At 38.5% G+C, this 19,051-nt stretch overlaps 1 protein-coding gene across 1 annotated transcript in view; it reads left to right on the top strand.

Annotated features, from left to right (window-relative positions):
• TLN2 (talin 2) overlaps positions 1–19,051 on the top strand; it is a 569,404-nt gene that overhangs the window by 414,184 nt on the left and 136,169 nt on the right. Inside the window, exons 36-40 of the mRNA XM_069098382.1 lie at positions 8,524–8,617; positions 12,204–12,293; positions 14,039–14,161; positions 17,090–17,233; positions 17,817–17,978. Of these exons, the coding sequence (XP_068954483.1) occupies positions 8,524–8,617; positions 12,204–12,293; positions 14,039–14,161; positions 17,090–17,233; positions 17,817–17,978 (613 nt within the window). The remainder of the gene's footprint in view (positions 1–8,523; positions 8,618–12,203; positions 12,294–14,038; positions 14,162–17,089; positions 17,234–17,816; positions 17,979–19,051) is intronic.

Here is a 19,051-nt window from a genome sequence, read left to right as displayed (position 1 = left end):
CATTCTTTATCAGCTTCATACAAGTCTTCCTAAGTTTCTCTAAAGCTGTCTGTCCCTTTCATTATTTCTTACAGAATAATAATACTCCATTACTTTCCTATAGCATAATTTGTTCAGACATTTCTCCATTGATGGACATCCATATTGTTTCCAATTCTTTGCTACGAAGAAAAGAACTGCTACAAATATTTTTTTTACATATAGATCCTTTTTCTCTTTCTTTGATCTCTTTGGAGTGTAAGGCCTCGCAGTGGTATTGTTGGTTCAATGGTAATACATACTATGGTGACTTTCTAAACTGCTTTCCAGAATAAGCTGGAGTATTTAACAATTCCACCAATAGTCCATTAGTGCCTCTTTTTCCTTAACCTTTCCAACATTTGGTTTTGTTTGTTTGTTTAGTTTTGGTTTTTTTGCTTTTTGCAGGGGGGAAAGCAGGGGCAATTGGGGTTAAGTGGCTTGCCCAGGGTCACATAGTTGAGTGTGTGTTAAGTGTCTGAGGTTTTATTCGAACTCAGGTCCTCTTGACTCAAGGGCCAGTGCTCTATTTATTCACTGCGCCACCTAGCCACCCCAACATTTGTTCTTTTTCTTTCATTTTTAACAATTATATAATTATAAGGTAGAACCTTGACTTAATTTTCTCTAATTATTAGTGATTTGGAACATTTTTTGGGAACATTTTTCCATAAGCCTATTCATAGCTAGTATTATTGCTTGTTCATTTCCTTTGCCCTTTCTATCTATTGGGATATGATTCTTGTTCTTGTAAATTTGAATCAGTTCCTTATACTTCTTGGTTATGAGGCTTTTATCAGAGAAACATGATAAAATGATTTTTTCCACTTAACTATTTCCATTTAAATTTTATGTGATATGATCAAAATTGTTGTTTTCTCCTTTGTGGTTCTTGCTTTCCCTTGTTTGATCAGGAACTGTTCTGCTCTCCCCTATCCCTTTTGTTGGGGGCAAAGAAGATATCTCTTCCTTTCACAGTTAGAACTCTGTAAACTTTGACTAAGGGACCGGACCCAGCCAGGAAGGATGAGCATATAGAGTGGCCAGAAATCATCTTAAATCATCTTTCATTTTGGATATCTGTTGTTCTCCCAGTTGGGTTTTTAACAGCTGTTGCCGATGCTTTACTCTTCCTCCAACTCCCTAACTTGCCAAAACTCTTGGTAAAGCTTTTCCCTGGTGTCTCTTCTGAGATGGCTTTCTTTATCTCATATTTTAAATGGCCTCAAAATTAGAGTGACTTCAAAGTTTCCATTCTGGAACGTGCCATTCATTGCCTTAGATCATGAGAAGGAAAATCTAGCAAAGTAGGACTAGTTTTCAGAGCTGAGATAAAGTTCCAGGTATCAAAATGAAAGAGTTGCTCCAAATGAATGTCATCAGCATTCACAATATTCATACTTCAAATCCCTACTTAGAAAGTTGAACAAAAGTTGAGGATGTGTGTTCCTCTTAAAAAAAATTAAAAGAAATCTTTTCTGCATGCAATAGACTATCCAAAGTCTTCTATCAGTTCAAATGAACATAAAAGCCCAGAGGCCATTGAAAGCTGTCCTGTTGCATTGCTTCACCTTTTAATAGCTCACTTAGGAATCATTAGGCATAGATTTAGAGCAAGAAGGAACCTTGAGAGACCCATCTAATCCAGCCCTTATTCTACAGCTGAGGAAATGAGGACCAGAGAGGTTAAATAACCAACATCACACAGTTAGGTAATGTAGGCATAATTACACACACACACACACACACACACACACACACACACACACACACACACACACACACTTTTTTAAACAAATGAGGAAACTGAAGCCCTTTAAGGCAGTGTGGCACAAAATGCTGACTATGGAATCATCAGACCTAAATTCAAATCCTAGCCCTACTATTTACAGTGGTATACTGGATAGCATTCCAGTTCTGAAATTATGAAGACTCATCGTCCTGAGTTCAGATTTGGCCTCAGATACTAGCCATGTGACCCTGGGCAAGTCACTTAATCATGTTGGCCTCAGTTTTCTCATCTGTAAAATGAGCTGGAGAAGGAAATGGCAAATCCCTCCAGTATCTTTGCCCAAAAAACCCCAAATGGGGTCACAAAGGGTTAACTGTAGCTGAAGCGACTACCTTCTGATTCAAAATCTATTATCCTATGTCCCTGTGGCTTGGACAGGGTCACACAGCTCAACTAGTGTCATAAGACAAGCCCCCTGAGTCAAAGTTGAGTGCCCCCTCCATTGCATGCTACACATTAATCATGTAAAAGTGACCAAACTAAAATAACTCCATTGCAAGAAGAGACTGTTGTGAGCAGATGCTGGCAACTACTCCCCAGGGACCCAGCATCTTTTGTGGAGCATTTTTCTCCCTAGTTTTAGTCCAAGGTAGAAATGCTGGGGCTAAAGAAGGGATCTGTTCCTGTCACAGTTAGATCTCTGTGAGGTTACTGTAAACTTTGACTAAGGGACCCAGCCAGGCAGGATGCGCGTGTAGAGTGGCCGGAAATCATCTTAAATCTTCAGCATCCCAGTCATTGTTTCTTCTCCTGTTACAGGATGAGATGATCCTAGATGTATATCCAGGAATGCCCATAGGGGTCACCTAATCATAAGGGATTGAGCACACAGCCCACAGCACTCTGGTGGGGTCCAAACCAGATTAAAATGTAATTCAGCGATATTTAGCAAAACAAATAAAAATATGATAGAACATAGGTAATGTTGATATATGGTTTTCTGAGTCAGTCTACAGCCTGCAGGGATCCTTATATAAGGGTTAGGGGCCCCATTTTTATTTGAGTTTGACACCAAGTCAAGTCTATACTTCATTGCATAGATAAGCAAACTGAACTTTAGCAAGAGAGGAAGTGACTTGCCCAAGGTCGCAAAGGTGACCCAAAAATCTGTTCTTTCCACTGTGCCCTTTTGCTGAGTATTAAATTATCAGTGTTAGAGTCTGAATAGATCCGAGACATAATCTAGTAAAAGAATTCATTTGATTAACTTTTTTCAGTGAAGTTTTGTTATCTGTTCTGAACTATTAGAAAACAGTCACATATTGAAACAAGCACAAAACTATAAACTCTCTTTGCAGTATTTTAAGTCCATATTGACTTTGAAAAGATAATAACAAAATAATCTGTTTCCATGTCCCCTTTTGAGCTCTTTTCTTTCTATATATTTCCCCCTTATTGTTGTTGCATAGTTACCATCAGTATGACTGTTGTTCTAATTGTCCTTTATTCTGAATCATGTTTTTCCATAGCCTTCATATTGGTTGCCTAACATGGGGAGGTACTCTTCTGTTTCTCATATATCACAATTTTTAGCATGTTCACAACCTTTGAGCCAGCGATTCTTAGCCATTTTCTTTTGTCCTGAACCCCTTTGGAAGTTAGTGAAGCCTGTGGATCCCTTCTCACGATCAAGTTTTAAAGTGTATAAGATAAAATTCATAGGATTACAAAAGAAACCAATTGTATTGAAATACATTTAACAGAATATTTTTAAAGAACAAATTCACAGACCCTAGGGTATGAACCCCTTACTGTAGACACATTGCCAGCCCCTCACTTTTCACAGATGAGGGAACTGAGGCCCAGAAAGGTGACAGTCTCTTAATGTCACACGATAGAAATCCCAAGACTAGGTCTTTGGGCTCCTGATTCCCTGGTCATTACTCTTTTCATTATCTACCCTAATGTCTCTCAGTTATTCATATGGCTGTCATATGACCGAACGGTAATGCCATTGTTGCTTTTCAGGACATGAACAAGCCAGTCCAGTGTCTCAGTCTTGAATTTCCTGCTCTCCCTCCTCCCCGCCCCCAAACATTTTCAAACTTGAGCCTGCTGTTCTTTGTTGGACTGTTCATTTCTTCTGCCCATGGGAAAGCCAGCTTTCTTCTCAATAGAAAATGGAACATTTCTTTGTGTCATGGACCCTCGTTTCTTCCTCAGGATAAAAGAAAGGGGAGGGGAGGGCAGAAGACATTTGCAGAACCCAGTCATCTTGTTTCAAATGTCTACAGTGGCATGGCTTTCACTTTATTTTCATTTGCTTTCATTTCACATTCGGGATGTGGAAACTTGTTTATTTCCTTCAATTGTGCCGGTTCAGGATGTTGCCAAATCTCATGAGTCTGGTTGAGTTGAGAACCATTTTCTCAGGTTTTCACCAACCCCAGTCTCAGGATAAGCAGCTGGGTTGGTGTTCTTTGATTGCATCCAGAGACTGAGAAACCAATTTTCAGTTGCAAGCAAAAGGTGCTCTACCTCCATTCTCCCTCCCTGCTGCTGTTGCTGACACTGCAACCTTGCCAAGCCCCTGGCATGAAATATTCGACAACTTGAGAAGCAATTTACCCTTCTCCCCTTCCAAAGCTGCCCTAGATGCTGAGGTTATACTGGGAATCATAGGACCCATTTCCACTTCTGTCCCAACCTTAGCATTGACTCTCTAGGAACCTGCAATTTAATTAACACCTGTCTCCCTCATTGCTGCTTGTATGTTGCTGTTGGTCCCTGCTGAGCCTGCTTAAGCTCCTCAGAGACTGTCACCAAAGCTGGAACAGCAATTCTCTTTATATAAGAGAAGAGAGAGGGAAATTGGGATGTGCAAGAAAAAAAAAAGGTCTTTTTTGCATTTGCCTTTGATCACACTGTTTCTTCCTCCCCAGTCGTAATTGCTCTCCTGCTCTGCTTCTTTTCGTTTGAATAGTAACCATTCTTTAGAGTACAAATCAAGTCCTACCTCTTTAAAAAGACTTTGATGGCTAGCTATTCCAGCCCACACTGATTTCTTTCTTGCCATTCCTGATCTTGTATTGGCATTCGGTCATTTCATCCCCAGTCCTTTCTCTCCCCACTCTAAGGCTGGAAAATATATAATACACCTATCTGTCTATCTACATTGATACACTGTGTGTGTGTGTGTGTGTCTAACTACAGCTATATATAGATATAAATATAGATAATATATTGTATAGAAATATGTATATATACATGTATGTGTGTATGTATAGTCTGTTGTATATGCATATGTGTTGGGGGGGGAGAAACAGACAGACTATGCTGTTGGGCAGTGTTTTGTGTCATCTCTTTTCTGGTTTTCTAACATTCCTATTTACCTTTTTACAGGCATATGTCACATCTGCCTAAATAGATTGTAATTGAATTCAGCAAATATTTATTCAGGACCTCTCATGGGTAAAGTGGTCCGTAGTGAGAAGTACTCAAGACAAGGGTCCACGTTTTATAAGTCGTAACTCTTCCACTGCACCTAGTATCATACCTTGTAAATAATGGGCATTCCATAAATATTTGTTTGGTCACTGAATCTCTTTATCTTCACTAGAGGTTAAGTAATTCAAAGGCAGGAGGAATGCCTTCACCATCTTCTCCATCCCCCACCATGCTTTGCACATGGTAAATGGTTATCCATACTTAATTGTGGATTTTTTGCCTATGCTGTATCCCTTAGGATACTCTGGTTTGGGTTATTTCAGTGCCACTGAACACGAAACAATTTTCAGTTTGGAAAACCCTTCAGTAATCTTTGAGGCTTGAGGCTCAGGTCTAGTTGCCTTTAGCCTTGAAGAGAGGAATGTCCCTGGTTTGTGTTTTCATTAGCGGTCATGCTATCCCAGCACCATATGGTAGCTGCCAACTCCAATATGTTTAACGTATAATAATCTCTCGAGTGTCCTCTGTAGAAGTTTGCAATTTCCTGAGTCAGATACATACAACCTTTCACTTTGGGCACCCTGACTTCACTTGTTTATTCTTTCTCTACATTTTGAAGTGAGTAAATAAGTGTGACTGATAGCCGAATCAAGACTACTCAGTATCTGTCTGTATTGCCTGATGAATTCCTCAACTGTAAGGTGTTACTTTATTTATTGAACAGACAGGTACAAGGCCTTACTTTTAAAATCTAATGTCCTAAACCGGGTGACCCTGACATTGGTCAGAGCTGAAGACAAATCAGGTAAAGAGTAGACACACTGGAAAAAATATATATAAACTAGATGAAGCAGCTTTTGTGTACAAATACTGAGTGATTCTGACTTCACCTCACAATTGCTATGCCACTGGTAATAGGGTGTGTCAATATATACTGATTTATTGACTTATTAAGCCCTAGTCAGACTCTTTCCCCTGAATGGCACTGTGCCAACCATAGTATAAGGTACAGTACCTGCTTGCCCTGGAGGGGGGTATCACTCAGTCCTGGTAGTAATACCATATTGTTTCTATATTGCATGCAATGTAGCCCTACTTTGTCATTAGTTGTCCCAATTGAGTACTCAAGTGTTGGATTTTTCATTGCTAGAGTTAGTAAAAAATTTTAAAGGAAAATCTGTGGGCAAATGAATGAATTTGACCAGAGTCAAATGGAGGGAGGGATTTTTTAGTTCTTTCCCTATCCAAAGTTCAGAATGGCTTTTTTTTTTCCTTTCCCCTAGCTCTTCACCCTAAGTAAATTTAAAATTCAAACCAGAGTCTAGAGTCTTCTCATCAAATAATTAGGCTGATTGTCCTTTGTGTATTGGAAAAACGTCTTCCTTCAATTTGCATATTCTCTAGCAAATTCAAAACAATTTATTAGTAAAATGCATTCCTCACTGACTCCAAATCCTCTGCCCTTTCCATTGAATCAGGATTCATGGTGGGGGTTTGAAGTGGCAGCTTGATATTGTCCAAAGAGTCCAGAGACCTGGGATTTGATCCAAGGGTCTGCCACCAAGAGGCTCTGGGCCTCAGTTTCACCATCTACAAAAGTGAGAGATATACAGCCCACCTCCCTAGGTTGTTGGGAGACTAAATGTGACCATATATGTTAAGAGCTTTGTAAACCAGAAAGCAATATATAAATAAGTCTCAGGTGCTGTTGTCATTTTTATTATAGGACTTGAACTTGGTCGTGAAGAGGAAGAGAAACTCACATTTCCTTATGATTTACTAAGTCCACAAAGTCACTTACTTACAACAACCCTATCAAATATGGGTAGAATTTAGATAAATGGAAAGACGCAGGGGTGGGGAAAGTTCAGCCTTGAGGCCACATGTGGTCCTCTAGGTCCTCAAGTGCAACCTTTGACTGAGTCCGAGTTCTACAGAACAAATCCTTTTATTAAGGGGATGGTGTGAACCAAGAGGTGGGAATGAGAATGATGTGTTGGGGGCTGGAAATGATGCTTTGATTTATGTTGAAAGTTGTAAGAGGTAATTTTGGGCAGTTGAGTAAGAGCCAAATTGTAGAGAGAATTGAAAGTCAAGCTGAAGATTTGTTTTCCTTTTTTCTCCCTCTCCTAAACCTCATTGTTGTTCAATTGTATTCAACTCTTTTTGATCCCATGGACCATTGTTCATGGAGTTTTCTTGGAAGAGTTTGCCATTTTCTCCTATGGTAGATTAAGGCAATAGAGGTTAACAAAGTCACACAGCTAGTCTGAGATCATCCTGATTTCAGGCCCCTAACCTTACTTATTCCACTTTAATAAAAGACACTTGATAATTTAAGTAGTACTTCAAGGACCTTTTTTCCCATCCACATTTTCCTCCCTGGAACATGTTGATCTGGACTCACATACACCTTTCCATTCTTTGACTCTGGATCTTAATCTTTGATGTCCCTTAACTCTGCTTTACCTTGAAACACAACAGCCACCTCGCAAGGTCTATCAAATTTCATTACAGTACGTAGTAGTGAAATGGGTGCCCTTGAAATAATCCATCTCTCTCAATTATGGATCTCTGGTAGCCTAGAGTAGGTGGCAGTCTCTGACTCCCATTCTGGAAGAGGCTGCTTAAGAGGGATTGGACACCAAGAATGCCTAAAGTTTCAAATCTTTCCCCAAGGGACATGGTGGTCCTGAAACAATGCCAAGATTGTATCTAAGGTTCTAGTTTGTTTCTTTGTGGCCCTACTGTCTTTGCCCCATCCTCAAATGAAGATCACGGTTTTGTTAAAGAACAGTTTTCAATTCTGCATTTAAGGACTATGAATTTGTGTGGGATTATATGAAAAGCAGTTTTAAAATTCCATTGCACTGTTTACAGCATGTCTGTGGTAATCAGTACTCTCTTATTAAAATCTTAGAAATTGCAAGAGGAAGTGTCCAGATTATTCCTTGTAAGTAGTTAATCAAAGGTCTTGAAAGCAATGTGATCATATTACTATTTGAACTCCACTAGAAAGTCTTGTTCTATATATATTGAGATAGTCATTAATTCTGAAAAGAAGCACAGGGTCCCTGCAGAAGTCAGACCAATAATCCAAAACAAGGTAATAATTCTGCTTTGCTTAAGGGAAAATTTTTCTTCCTCTATTATGTTTCTTTCTTTTTCTTTTTTTACTTGGTTAGAGTCTATAGCTTACAGAAGAGCCTTAAATGGGGACCATACCCTACTTCATTAATTAATTAAATTTCTTATGAATTGGAAAAATAAAATAAGGATAATTTCATTATCAATCTTTATAAAAAATACTTTTTTTTCCTTCCTAGAGCTGTGACAGAAAGCATTAACCAGCTTATCACACTGTGTACCCAGCAAGCACCAGGCCAGAAGGAATGTGACAATGCCCTCAGAGAACTTGAGGTATTATTATATGGAATGATGCTTAGAGATTTCAGAAGGTAGAAGGACAGGTGCTGTCTTTCCATTTTCTTGTAGGATTACTGCCCTGTGCATTTCTTATCTTCTAGTCTTTCTGGGAAAGGAATTGTAACCTTTCCTGGGGGAGCTGAAGGAAGCATCAGTACTACATCTACCCTAGGCAGAGATGTATTCTGTAGAAAGAGTCTCATATTTAGAGGAGGAGGAGGAAGTAATTGTTACCAACTGCTCTTTGGCTGGCGCTGTGGATATAAGACCAAAACTGAACAACGGGCCGAGGCAAGTTAAGATAATGTTATATCCTGAGGCAGTTGAGAATGACAGCTCCCCTGGGACACACTACTTACCAAGGGAAGAACACATTCTGCCTGTACATTTTGTCTTAACTAGAGTCTGGGTGATGCTCTAGGCAGGGTGTTACAAACTGACACTTCTTGACCAAAAGGGTTAAAGCAGAGTCAAAGTCCTGGAGCTCTCCATGACCGGATACTGATACAATTGCAGGCATATCTCAGGTCCTAGCTCTTGTACCTTATTACAAGAGTACAAATATTTGTGACAGAAAATAAATGAAAGCCTCTCTTTCTCTAACCCTTGACAAGCTAACCATTCCATAGATAGAAGATGTATTAAACAGACCAAATTGATATCTCAGTAAAAATAAATTGGACATTTGATTTCCCTAAAGAGATGCTGCTTAGTTGTCAATCATTCAGAGAATTTGTACGTTCTTCAGTCCATGTAGTTTTGACATCTTGGAATTGCCCAGGCACCCAAAGGAAATTCTACAGCCAACCAGAAATAATTCTGACTTCCCACTTGCCTGTGATGTAGTCTCTATAATTGACTTTTTATTCCTGGCCTTGGAGCAGTAGCCTGGAAATTGAGCTGCACAATTACTTTATAAAAATTGCTCAGAATCCTCTCCATGAACCTTGAATTTAAATCTACATATTTCTTCTTCTTTTTTTTAATCTACATATTTCTTAACAAAACCAGTAGAGTCCCTTAGGCCTTTTCCAAAATGTAATACCAGAAATCAGAATTCTGCTGCCATTTTTAGACAATAGGTCTTCATGATAAACTGTGGGGCACTCTCTTTTGTACCCCGAGCTCAGGTCACTTCATTTACTGCCCACTACAAAGAGAGAAGCTTGAGCTGAGTTTAAGAACTATGAGTAACCTTAACACCCATTTTTACCATAACAACATACCCTCCAGAGCCCTGAACGTTTATAGAATTTTATGCTGTTTGTGAAAAGTAGAACTGACTTGATCACCTTAAAACATAGGGTCAACTGTCTTTACTTGGTGGTCTAGTATTAAATCAGCTTAGCTGTTTTTTCTTCTACCCTCAGCGGTCTAGTGGTTGAAGAAGGTTCAGAAATCTTGATTGGATCTTCCAATTGGCTTTGGCAATAAGTGTGCAGATTTGTTTGTTTCCCCTTTAAATAGAAAAATATAGGTATAAATTATATTTTATAATGTATTTCATACCTAAATTAATATCTGAAGATGCTTTCATTAGGGAGGATGGAAAACAAAATTAAAATAATGGCAGTTAGTATTTAAAAAGAAAAACAATCATAGGATTCTGAATAGTCCATTTAAAATAAATCCTATTTAAATGAAATTTGCTTTAAGGTGAATTCTTAAAAAAAAAATAAAATTAATGATAGATGAAGGAATTCACATGGTTGGTTAGCTGAGCCCCAAATAGTGGAAACTGTGTGAAATAGATTGTAGTTTTGAGGTTATAAACAACAGAAACAGCGATTAATTGAAAGAAAATAAGGGAAAATGAGTTATGCTCCACACAGGGTTCAACATCTATTGATAATTTCTTTTTAGTGAGAAAGTGGTTTGGATTTTTTTTTTTTTGCCTTTTAGAGGGCAATTGGGGTTAAGTAATTTGCCCAAGGTTATGCAGCTAGTTTTTTTGTTGTTGTTGTTTGTTTTGGTTTTTGTTTTGGATTTTTTTTTTAATTGGAAAAATCCCATTGGTGAGATTTCTGCTCATCAGTTGCCCTTCTGGGTTGAGATTTGGTATGCTTTTCCCTTCATAATCCATTCTCAGGTAACAGAAGCAGTGGGAATTGTTTATGTATCTATGGAGATAATGGAGATATTCTGCAATCTTGTTAATAATAGCAAATAGGCCCTTGTCCTCAGAGGAAGGCATAAAGGATATATTATCTTGGGATTAATGCTTTTGTAAACTGCTTAGAATGCAAGGTGGTCAGATGCGTCATTTTCACCATTAATAACCACTGCCTGATTAAATTTTCATTTATTGGAGGGGGGGAATCCCATCTTTTCAACTGATTGGATCATAGATCTGGAGGGGACCTCAGAGGTCATCTAGTCCAACCCTTCTCATTTTAATATAAAATGAGGAAAATGATTTGTGATTTGCCCAAGGCCATTTAGCATCAGGGGCAGCTTTTTAACTCAGACTCCAGAACAACTGTTCTTCCCATTCTCTCTTCAGATTTTCTTATGGTGTCCAAAGGGATGATCTGCCTTTAAATGCCACCATTCTTTTTACCCTGTCCCTTATTCCTGTACCTTAAACTGAATATGGATCCCATTGGGTTATGGTGGAAAGAGTGTGCCCTTTGTGACTTGGAACAAGTCCCTTGACCTCTTCAGTATCTTCATCTATAAAGTGACTTAGCCTCTGAGGTCCCTCCTATTATGTCATATAAACGTTCTCATCATCTTTCCTATCTGATGCTTCTTAAGGCCTCATCATCATGGCATTTTATGAAGAAAAATTTGGCTTTTGATATATATCCCTATTATGTGCACCACTAGCCCAGTAGATAGAAATCTAGGTTAGACTTTTCTTCTCTATAGCATTTGAATACAGCTTATCCAGGACTTAGATAACAGATAACCAAAAGTGTGATGGTTAGTTCATGGTGCCCATATAAAGAAACATAGAAGTAGGCCCCGTATTTAATTAGCACCTTCACTAATGGAGTCCAGGAGGTTTGAGAGTCATTAGCCTTTTTATGATTTTAAAAAGGAAAATAAGACCAAATTAATCAACCAACCTAAATCATCTTTTTATCAGACTAGTCACAGATGAATTGTCCTTTCTCTTCATGCCTTGCCTACCCATGAAGACAGTAAGGAAAAAAAAAGTTTCAGAGTTCAAATGCTGAAAGATCCCGTCAATTATAAATACTAAGAAACTTAAGGAATGAGTCCTTGAAATTAAATTCTACTTTTATCTCTAAAGGATTGAGTAGGAAAATCTTGCATTGCCAATATCCCTTCTTGTCTCCCCTACTTTTATAAGTGCTGCCAATAAAAGTAATCAACCTCTAGCTTAATTAGTCCTTGCCTAATTAGTACTCTATCTGATTAACAAAACTGGTCTCAAATAACTTAATATGCATGCTTCAGGTATTCAAAGTTTACCTACTTAAAAGTGAAATGGACAGTAGTGATCAGAGCCCTATGTTTAGAAAAAAACAATTTTTGTTATTTGTCCATAGTAGTATATTGAGTCACTTTCATTCTGTATGGCATGGTTTAAGGTTTTGCTCTCTTTCTGCAGACTGTTAAGGGAATGCTGGATAATCCCAATGAACCTGTTAGCGATCTCTCCTATTTTGACTGCATTGAGAGTGTAATGGAAAATTCCAAGGTAAGATTGCTTTTATTGTAGTGGCTAGTATCAGCTTTCATATATGTAAATTAAGTAAGGAAATGTGCATGTTCACATGTGAACCACTCATAGTAGTATGTGTGTGTGCATGTACACACCCATGCAAACAAATAAATATATCAAAGACTGGGGGCCTCTGTAGTAATACACACATGTGATCGCTTCTTCCATGACTGTATGGGTACACAGACACATGTGTGCACACATATTTGTCTATATGTACACACATATGTATTTGAATATATTTATGAACACATTGGTCTCCAGCTCTTTTTCTCTACCACTACTACTACAAAATTTATACACACACACAGAGAAAGAGAGGGAGGGAGAGAAAGAAGGAGAGAGAGAGAAATTTATATGAGAATATATATATTTAGATATCTGGGCTCGTGCTCAGAGAATGTTTTTCCAACTACATTGAAGTTCATCTCTAAATGCCCTACTTCTTCATTTCCTTCTAATTATAATTAAGACTTTGCTTTTCTGTATATAAGTTAATCTGCTTCCCCAGTCCAGGAAATAAAGTTGTTTTCCTTTAATCATTAGGAAAGTATCATCTGCCTCTCCTCATTACCAGAGGAATTACTGTCTAAGGGATCTTTATCACTAAAATGTCATATAGATTTGGTGGTGCCAACAAGTTACTAAGAAACAGCAAATTAATTGTGTTTATTCTTTATTTCACTACCTGTGGTGCAGGCTTAATCGTATTACACACACACTTACCCAGTAGTCTTTCTTGAAGAATTACCACCAAGCTTATAAGCCCTTTTAAGTACTCTTGAGTATACATTTTACTTTGTAGTAAATTATCATCCAAAATAAGGTAAGTATAAATTTAAAATCTAGACTAGTTACTGTTTTCTTTTTTAAATTATTCTAAATAATAAATACATTGTCATTTTAATATTTCCTTGATACTGCCAAATTAAATTTCTGGGCACATTGTTCAGTCATTCAGTCATGTCTGATTCTTCATGACCCTGTGGACCACAGCACACCCGTGCTGTGCATGGGGTTTTCTTGGCAATGATACTTGTGTAGTTTGCTATTTTCTTTTCCAATGGATTAAGGCAAACAGAGGGTAAGTGATTTGCCCAGGGTCACGGGACTAGTAAGTGTCAGAGGCTGGATTTGAACTCAGATCTTCCTGACTCCAGATTTGCACTCTATCCACTGAGCCTCCTACCTACTCTTGGCACATAGTAGACACTTCCTAAGTGCATGTTAATTGGATTTAGTCTGTCAACAAACATTTATTAAACACGTACCATGTGCCAAGCATTGTGCTAGTCTTGGGCAACACAAAGACAGTTCTTGCCTTCAGGAGGCATGTATTCTGTTGAAAGAAATGGCTGTAAACTCTTTTATCTTCATAATTAGCTTTACTTTAAACTCTAGAAATGTGCAGCTCTAGTAGTTCCCAGCTTAGATACAATAACAGAAAGGGACATCCAGATGATTTGTATTTTTGATGCTCTGTATGATTATGTCCTCTTCCATTAGAATAAAAGGCACTTTGGATATGAAGGTTTCAATCTCCCAATTTATTTTTTCTCTATTTAAAACTGAGTTATTATAATTTATCTGCCCTTTATTGTTATCAATGAGGGAAAAGACTAGAAAGAAGATAGAATTGAATTTCCTTGAAGATTAAAATTTTAAATTAGCATTAGGCGCTTGCACACACTATTATTGGAACAGTGCTTTCTTTGTTTCAGGTCCTGGGTGAGTCGATGGCAGGAATATCGCAAAATGCCAAGACAGGTGACCTTCCTCTATTTGGAGAATGCGTGGGCATTGCCTCCAAGGCCCTCTGTGGCCTCACAGAAGCTGCAGCCCAGGTAAATCCTTTTTGGCCAAGTATGGTAAGACATTGATTCCCAGCCTCCACTCGAGATTCAAATTAGGGTTTCCATGCATCTGCACAAGAATCTTGAAGGTTATCCAGGAAAAAGAAAGAAAAAAGATGTGAGCCTGACCTCTCATTCAGTCACAAGACAAGGATTGACAGCTTTTCTTTTTTTAATTAGGAAAAGCTTTTTTTTTTAATTGACAGATGTTTTTTTTTTTTTTATTAGTACAAGGATAGAATGGGATTAAGTCCAATCCAGAGGAACTGACTCTAGAAGGTTTCTGGCCAGGTGTATGCTTATAATTATAACAAATAGGGAGACTGAGGTTGAGGCAAAATAATCTTTTGAAGTCAGGAGTTCCACACTGCAGTAGGCTAAGGTAATAGCGTATATACACTAAGCTTAGCATTAATTGGTGATCTTCTAGGAGTGAGATGGGGAACTAGGTTAGCTCCTATGTTGATCAACATAAGGCCAAATTCATGAGTAGCCCCTGTATTTTGGAAGAAAGGGAAGGAGGAAGGAAAGAAGAAAGAAAAAAAAGAATAGAAGGGAGGGTGGGTAGGTACCTTCCACATTTTTTTGTTTTTAAGTTGTTATGGAAGATAGCATATAAGAGGACAGGAGAAGTTCTTGGCCAAGATGAATAAAAGAATGAATAGTTGAATGAATAAAGCATTTAATGTGCTCTTCACTGTGCTAGATATTGGAGATACAAAAACAAAAACGGCTTCTGTTAAGAGAGAGAGAGGGACAGGGAGAGAGGGGAAAAAAGAAGCTGGAGGCAGGAGTTCTTAAGCTATTTTGTATCGTAGACACAAAAATCAGTCAAGTGAAGTCCATGGACCCAGTCTTAGAATGTTTTTAAAAGCATAAAGCAAAATATCTGGGATTATAAAGCAAACCAATTATATTGAATTGCAGTTAATAAGATATTTGAAAAACAAATTCTTGGACACCAAGTTAAGAACGTCTGCTCTAGAATTGGTCCCTCTCCCAGACAAAAGAGTTGAAACTAAAGCTTCCTGCTGGTTGTAACCTCCCAAAGTTAGAAGCTGAACGGAAGCATGGTACTGTCCACATTTTTTTGTGTTTTGCCGGAGTTAGTAGAAAAGATGATGTAGAGGAGGATAAGAGAAGCTCTTGGCTAAGATGGATAAAACAATGAATGAATAAATAAAGCATTTATTTACTATGTGCCAGATACTTTGTGCTAAGTATTGGAGATGCAAAAGCAAAAACAAAGAACTTGCATTCTAACGTGAAGAAAACACATGGGAAGCAGTGGCCAAGGAGCGGGGCACTTTAGTGTGGAATGTTACTGGGAGGGTGGTTGACACACTTCATCAGGAACAGTGACAGAGGTGATTTGATTCTGGTTCTAGAGTAGACATGGAAGTGTGCAGGGCAATTGAAGCTGTGGAGGGGATGGAAGATATCATCGAGAGTGAGAATGTATTGGCTGAGACTTTCCTGAAATAGTGGTCCAGAAAAAGCAATTATTATTCAATGCAGGGAGACCCTAAGTTGGACATTTCTTTGACCTTATTGTCTCTGCTATGAGTGGTAGGTCTGTGGAGGAGATGGGAGATGGCCTGAGAGTAGGAAATACAGAACTACATACATACCTACAGTGTGTATATGTGTGCATAGGAATTATGTGTATGTACATATATATGTATATATGTGTGTATAGATGTATGTGTATATGTATATGTAAAATGTCTATATAGAGGTAGATGTGTATATATAGATGTAAATTTATGTATTGATGTGTATGTATGTATGCATAGATATATATGTATATATAGATGTGTGTATATTCCCCTTAATGGTTTATCCTTTTTTAAAAAATGGTTTTTGAGTTATTGCAATTACTATTACATGTCTTTGTTCTTATAAAAGCAGGTACGACTTGTTTGAATTGTTTCGAGCCTTAGGATGACAAGGTCTAATTGGTGTTTAGAAGTAGAGTTCAAGTGAGAAAAGGTTGGGACGCTCAGCAGTAATATACTAGATGTCAACCCTGCTACTTCTGCTGTGGACATGTTGTGAATTTTTGAAATAACTGTTTGCTTCACTTAACTGACCCCCAAATAGTCCACTGTTGGCATGAGTCCTCCCCAGAGAGGATTTGCATCAGTCTTGAATTTGGAAAGTTGAAGTGGATAAAAGAAATCTTCTAGTTACCTGAGTATACAGCACTCAGTGCCATGTATATTTCTGGATTGTACAAATTGGCATATTTTCATTCAGTTACCAGGAACATTCTTGGAACAGCCATACTTCAATATAGATTAAATGCTTTTTTTTTCCCCTCCTGAAAATGCTTTAGCGATTTCGTATATGCTTTACTGTACCTGAATCAGCACCTCTCAGTCATTTTCATTCTATCTGATTTTCACGAAATATGTCAGCAGCTAAGGCTGAATATTTTATAGCTTGAATATTGTCATCATTTTTTAGCAATATTGTCACCATTTTTACCTCCTGGAAGCCCCTTGAAATAGAAAACACACTTGCTATTTAACAATTGAGGAAGCTTAGGCTGTAGAACTTGTCATGTTCCTTCAGCGTAGATAGTCAAGTTTAAAACCAGTCCATTTCTTCCCCTCATTAGCCTTTGGAAGGCTGAGTGTGGGTCTTATACAAAAAATACTGTGTTTGGTACAGTAAGCTGCCAGGTGGCCATTGTAGAGCAGAGAGCTGGGTCTGGAATCAGAAACACCCAAATTCAAAGCCTAATTCAGTCACTTACTAGCTGTGTGACCCTGGGCAAGTCACCTAACCACTGCCTGCTTCAGTGTCCTCAGATGTAAAATGGGGAATAATAATAGCTCCTATTAGGAGACAGTTTAGCATTGTCCTTGGCACAGAGTAGGTACTTAATACTCTCGTTTCCTTTCTTTGTTGCAGGCTGCTTACCTCGTTGGCATCTCTGACCCCAACAGCCAGGCAGGCCACCAGGGTCTTGTGGATCACATCCAGTTCGCCAGAGCTAATCAGGCCATCCAGATGGCTTGTCAGAATCTGGTAGACCCAGGCAGCAGTCCGTCACAGGTAAACATTTTGGGCAAGATGAAAAATATTTTACAGTAGCATCCAGCTTCCTACCATGATGCATGTCCTAGGCAGGTAAAATGAATTCTGAAGGTGAGGTAGAAACCTTGCACATCCTAGATTCAAATGATGCAGTGCTCTAGATAAAAAATTTGGGAGTCCTTGAAGATTGTTATAGATTGAAAATTTAAAAATGGTATCTTAGGAAAAAGAAAACCTATATTATTGCCTGAATAAAATAAAATCAGCGACAGGGGTGGGGGGAGGGGGAAGTGTAGTGTCTTGTGTTTCTTGATGATTCTTAGGCAGCATTGGGGGTGCTTGGTGAATAGAGTGTCAGGCCTGGAGTCAGGAAGACCTGAGTTCAAATCAAGCTCCATACACTTACTGTGTGACCCTGGGCAAGTCACTTAACCCTGTTTGCCTCAGTTTTCTCATCTGTAAAATGAGCTGGAACAGGAAATGGCAAACCACTGCAGTAAAGCTTTGGTACCCGTGAGCTGATTCGTATGGAATCTAGATTTTCAGAGCAAAGCCTCTGAACCAGATTCGTGCAGCAGCACTCAGGTTCTCTCTCTTATAGGTTTTGTCAGCTGCTACAATTGTTGCCAAGCACACCTCTGCCTTGTGTAATGCCTGTCGCATTGCTTCATCTAAGACAGCCAACCCAGTGGCCAAGAGGCATTTTGTTCAGTCAGCGAAGGAGGTCGCCAACAGCACCGCCAACCTGGTGAAAACCATCAAGGTAGGTCACTGAACCGTCTTCTGGACAGCAGCCTTTTCCTCCCCACTGCCCCCACACCCACAGTATAGCCCAGTGTGAATGCCAGACTTATATTTTGCTCTCAGTGTTAATAGTGCTACCCATTAAAAGTTGTTTTATTTCCAGATGGGACATTCATTAATTGCATATCCATGTGGGCCAATTTTGCTGAATTAACAGCCTGAGATTCTGTCTCCTTATAATGGGATGGGTGGAGATTGTGTGTATGTGTGTGTGTGTGTGTGTGTGTGTGTGTGTGTGTGTGTCAAACTAAATAGAATTCTGCTCAAATGTATTTCAGAAGTTCAGTTTTGTTTTTTAAAAAAGTGAGGCCATGATCCATATCTGCACAGAAAATATGTCTCCCAGGGTAGCAGATATATACAGAGTTCCCAGTTATTGTTGATGGGGAGCTCAGAAACAGTAAAGGCTTCAAGCCCCATTCCAATGGAAAAAGGGAAAAGTTATCCCAGAATTTTCTTGATTTGTTTCCTCTTTCTAGAGATCATAAAGATAGATATAAATGGAGGAAGTGAAAAGATCTTGGAAGGGCAGGTGAAATCTTTCCTGAGATAAGTAACATGACAGAAATAGTGTTGTTGTCTTTTCCTATTGGAACAAAGATTAGGGTAAATGGAAACACATAAAAGGAAAGAGACAAGGTTTTTTAACAGGGAGATACATTGCCTATAGATCATGAGTTAGGTCCATAATCTCCTTTCCTAAAAATGTTTTGTGATGTCATCGGAATTATTATGCCATATTATGCTCTGTGAATGTAATGGTGTGCTATTACACCAATTCCACAGGTAGGATCTAGCCAGATCTCCCTTCTTCAGTTGTGTCTTTGTGTTTTGTTGGTATAAATGGATGACATTTGCTGATGTAAAATCAACTGATCTGAAAAAAATGAAATAAAATGTACAATTTTGTGAAATTTAAAAATATTGCAGTACTAAGGTAAGGGGAAATGAAGAGGATTTTTATTCTCTCTAGATTCCAGTGGCTCTTCTTTGTATTTTCCTTGGTTTTAAACACTGAGTGATCTGTATGCA

The sequence above is a fragment of the Petaurus breviceps genome, unplaced genomic scaffold (assembly GCF_028583685.1).
Source record: "Petaurus breviceps papuanus isolate PSGF00001 unplaced genomic scaffold, PetGlider_PUasm1.0 37, whole genome shotgun sequence".
NCBI classification, from domain to species: domain Eukaryota; kingdom Metazoa; phylum Chordata; class Mammalia; order Diprotodontia; family Petauridae; genus Petaurus; species Petaurus breviceps.
The sequence above is the reverse complement of the archived record's forward strand: the minus strand, read 5'-3'. Positions and strand labels throughout refer to the sequence as shown.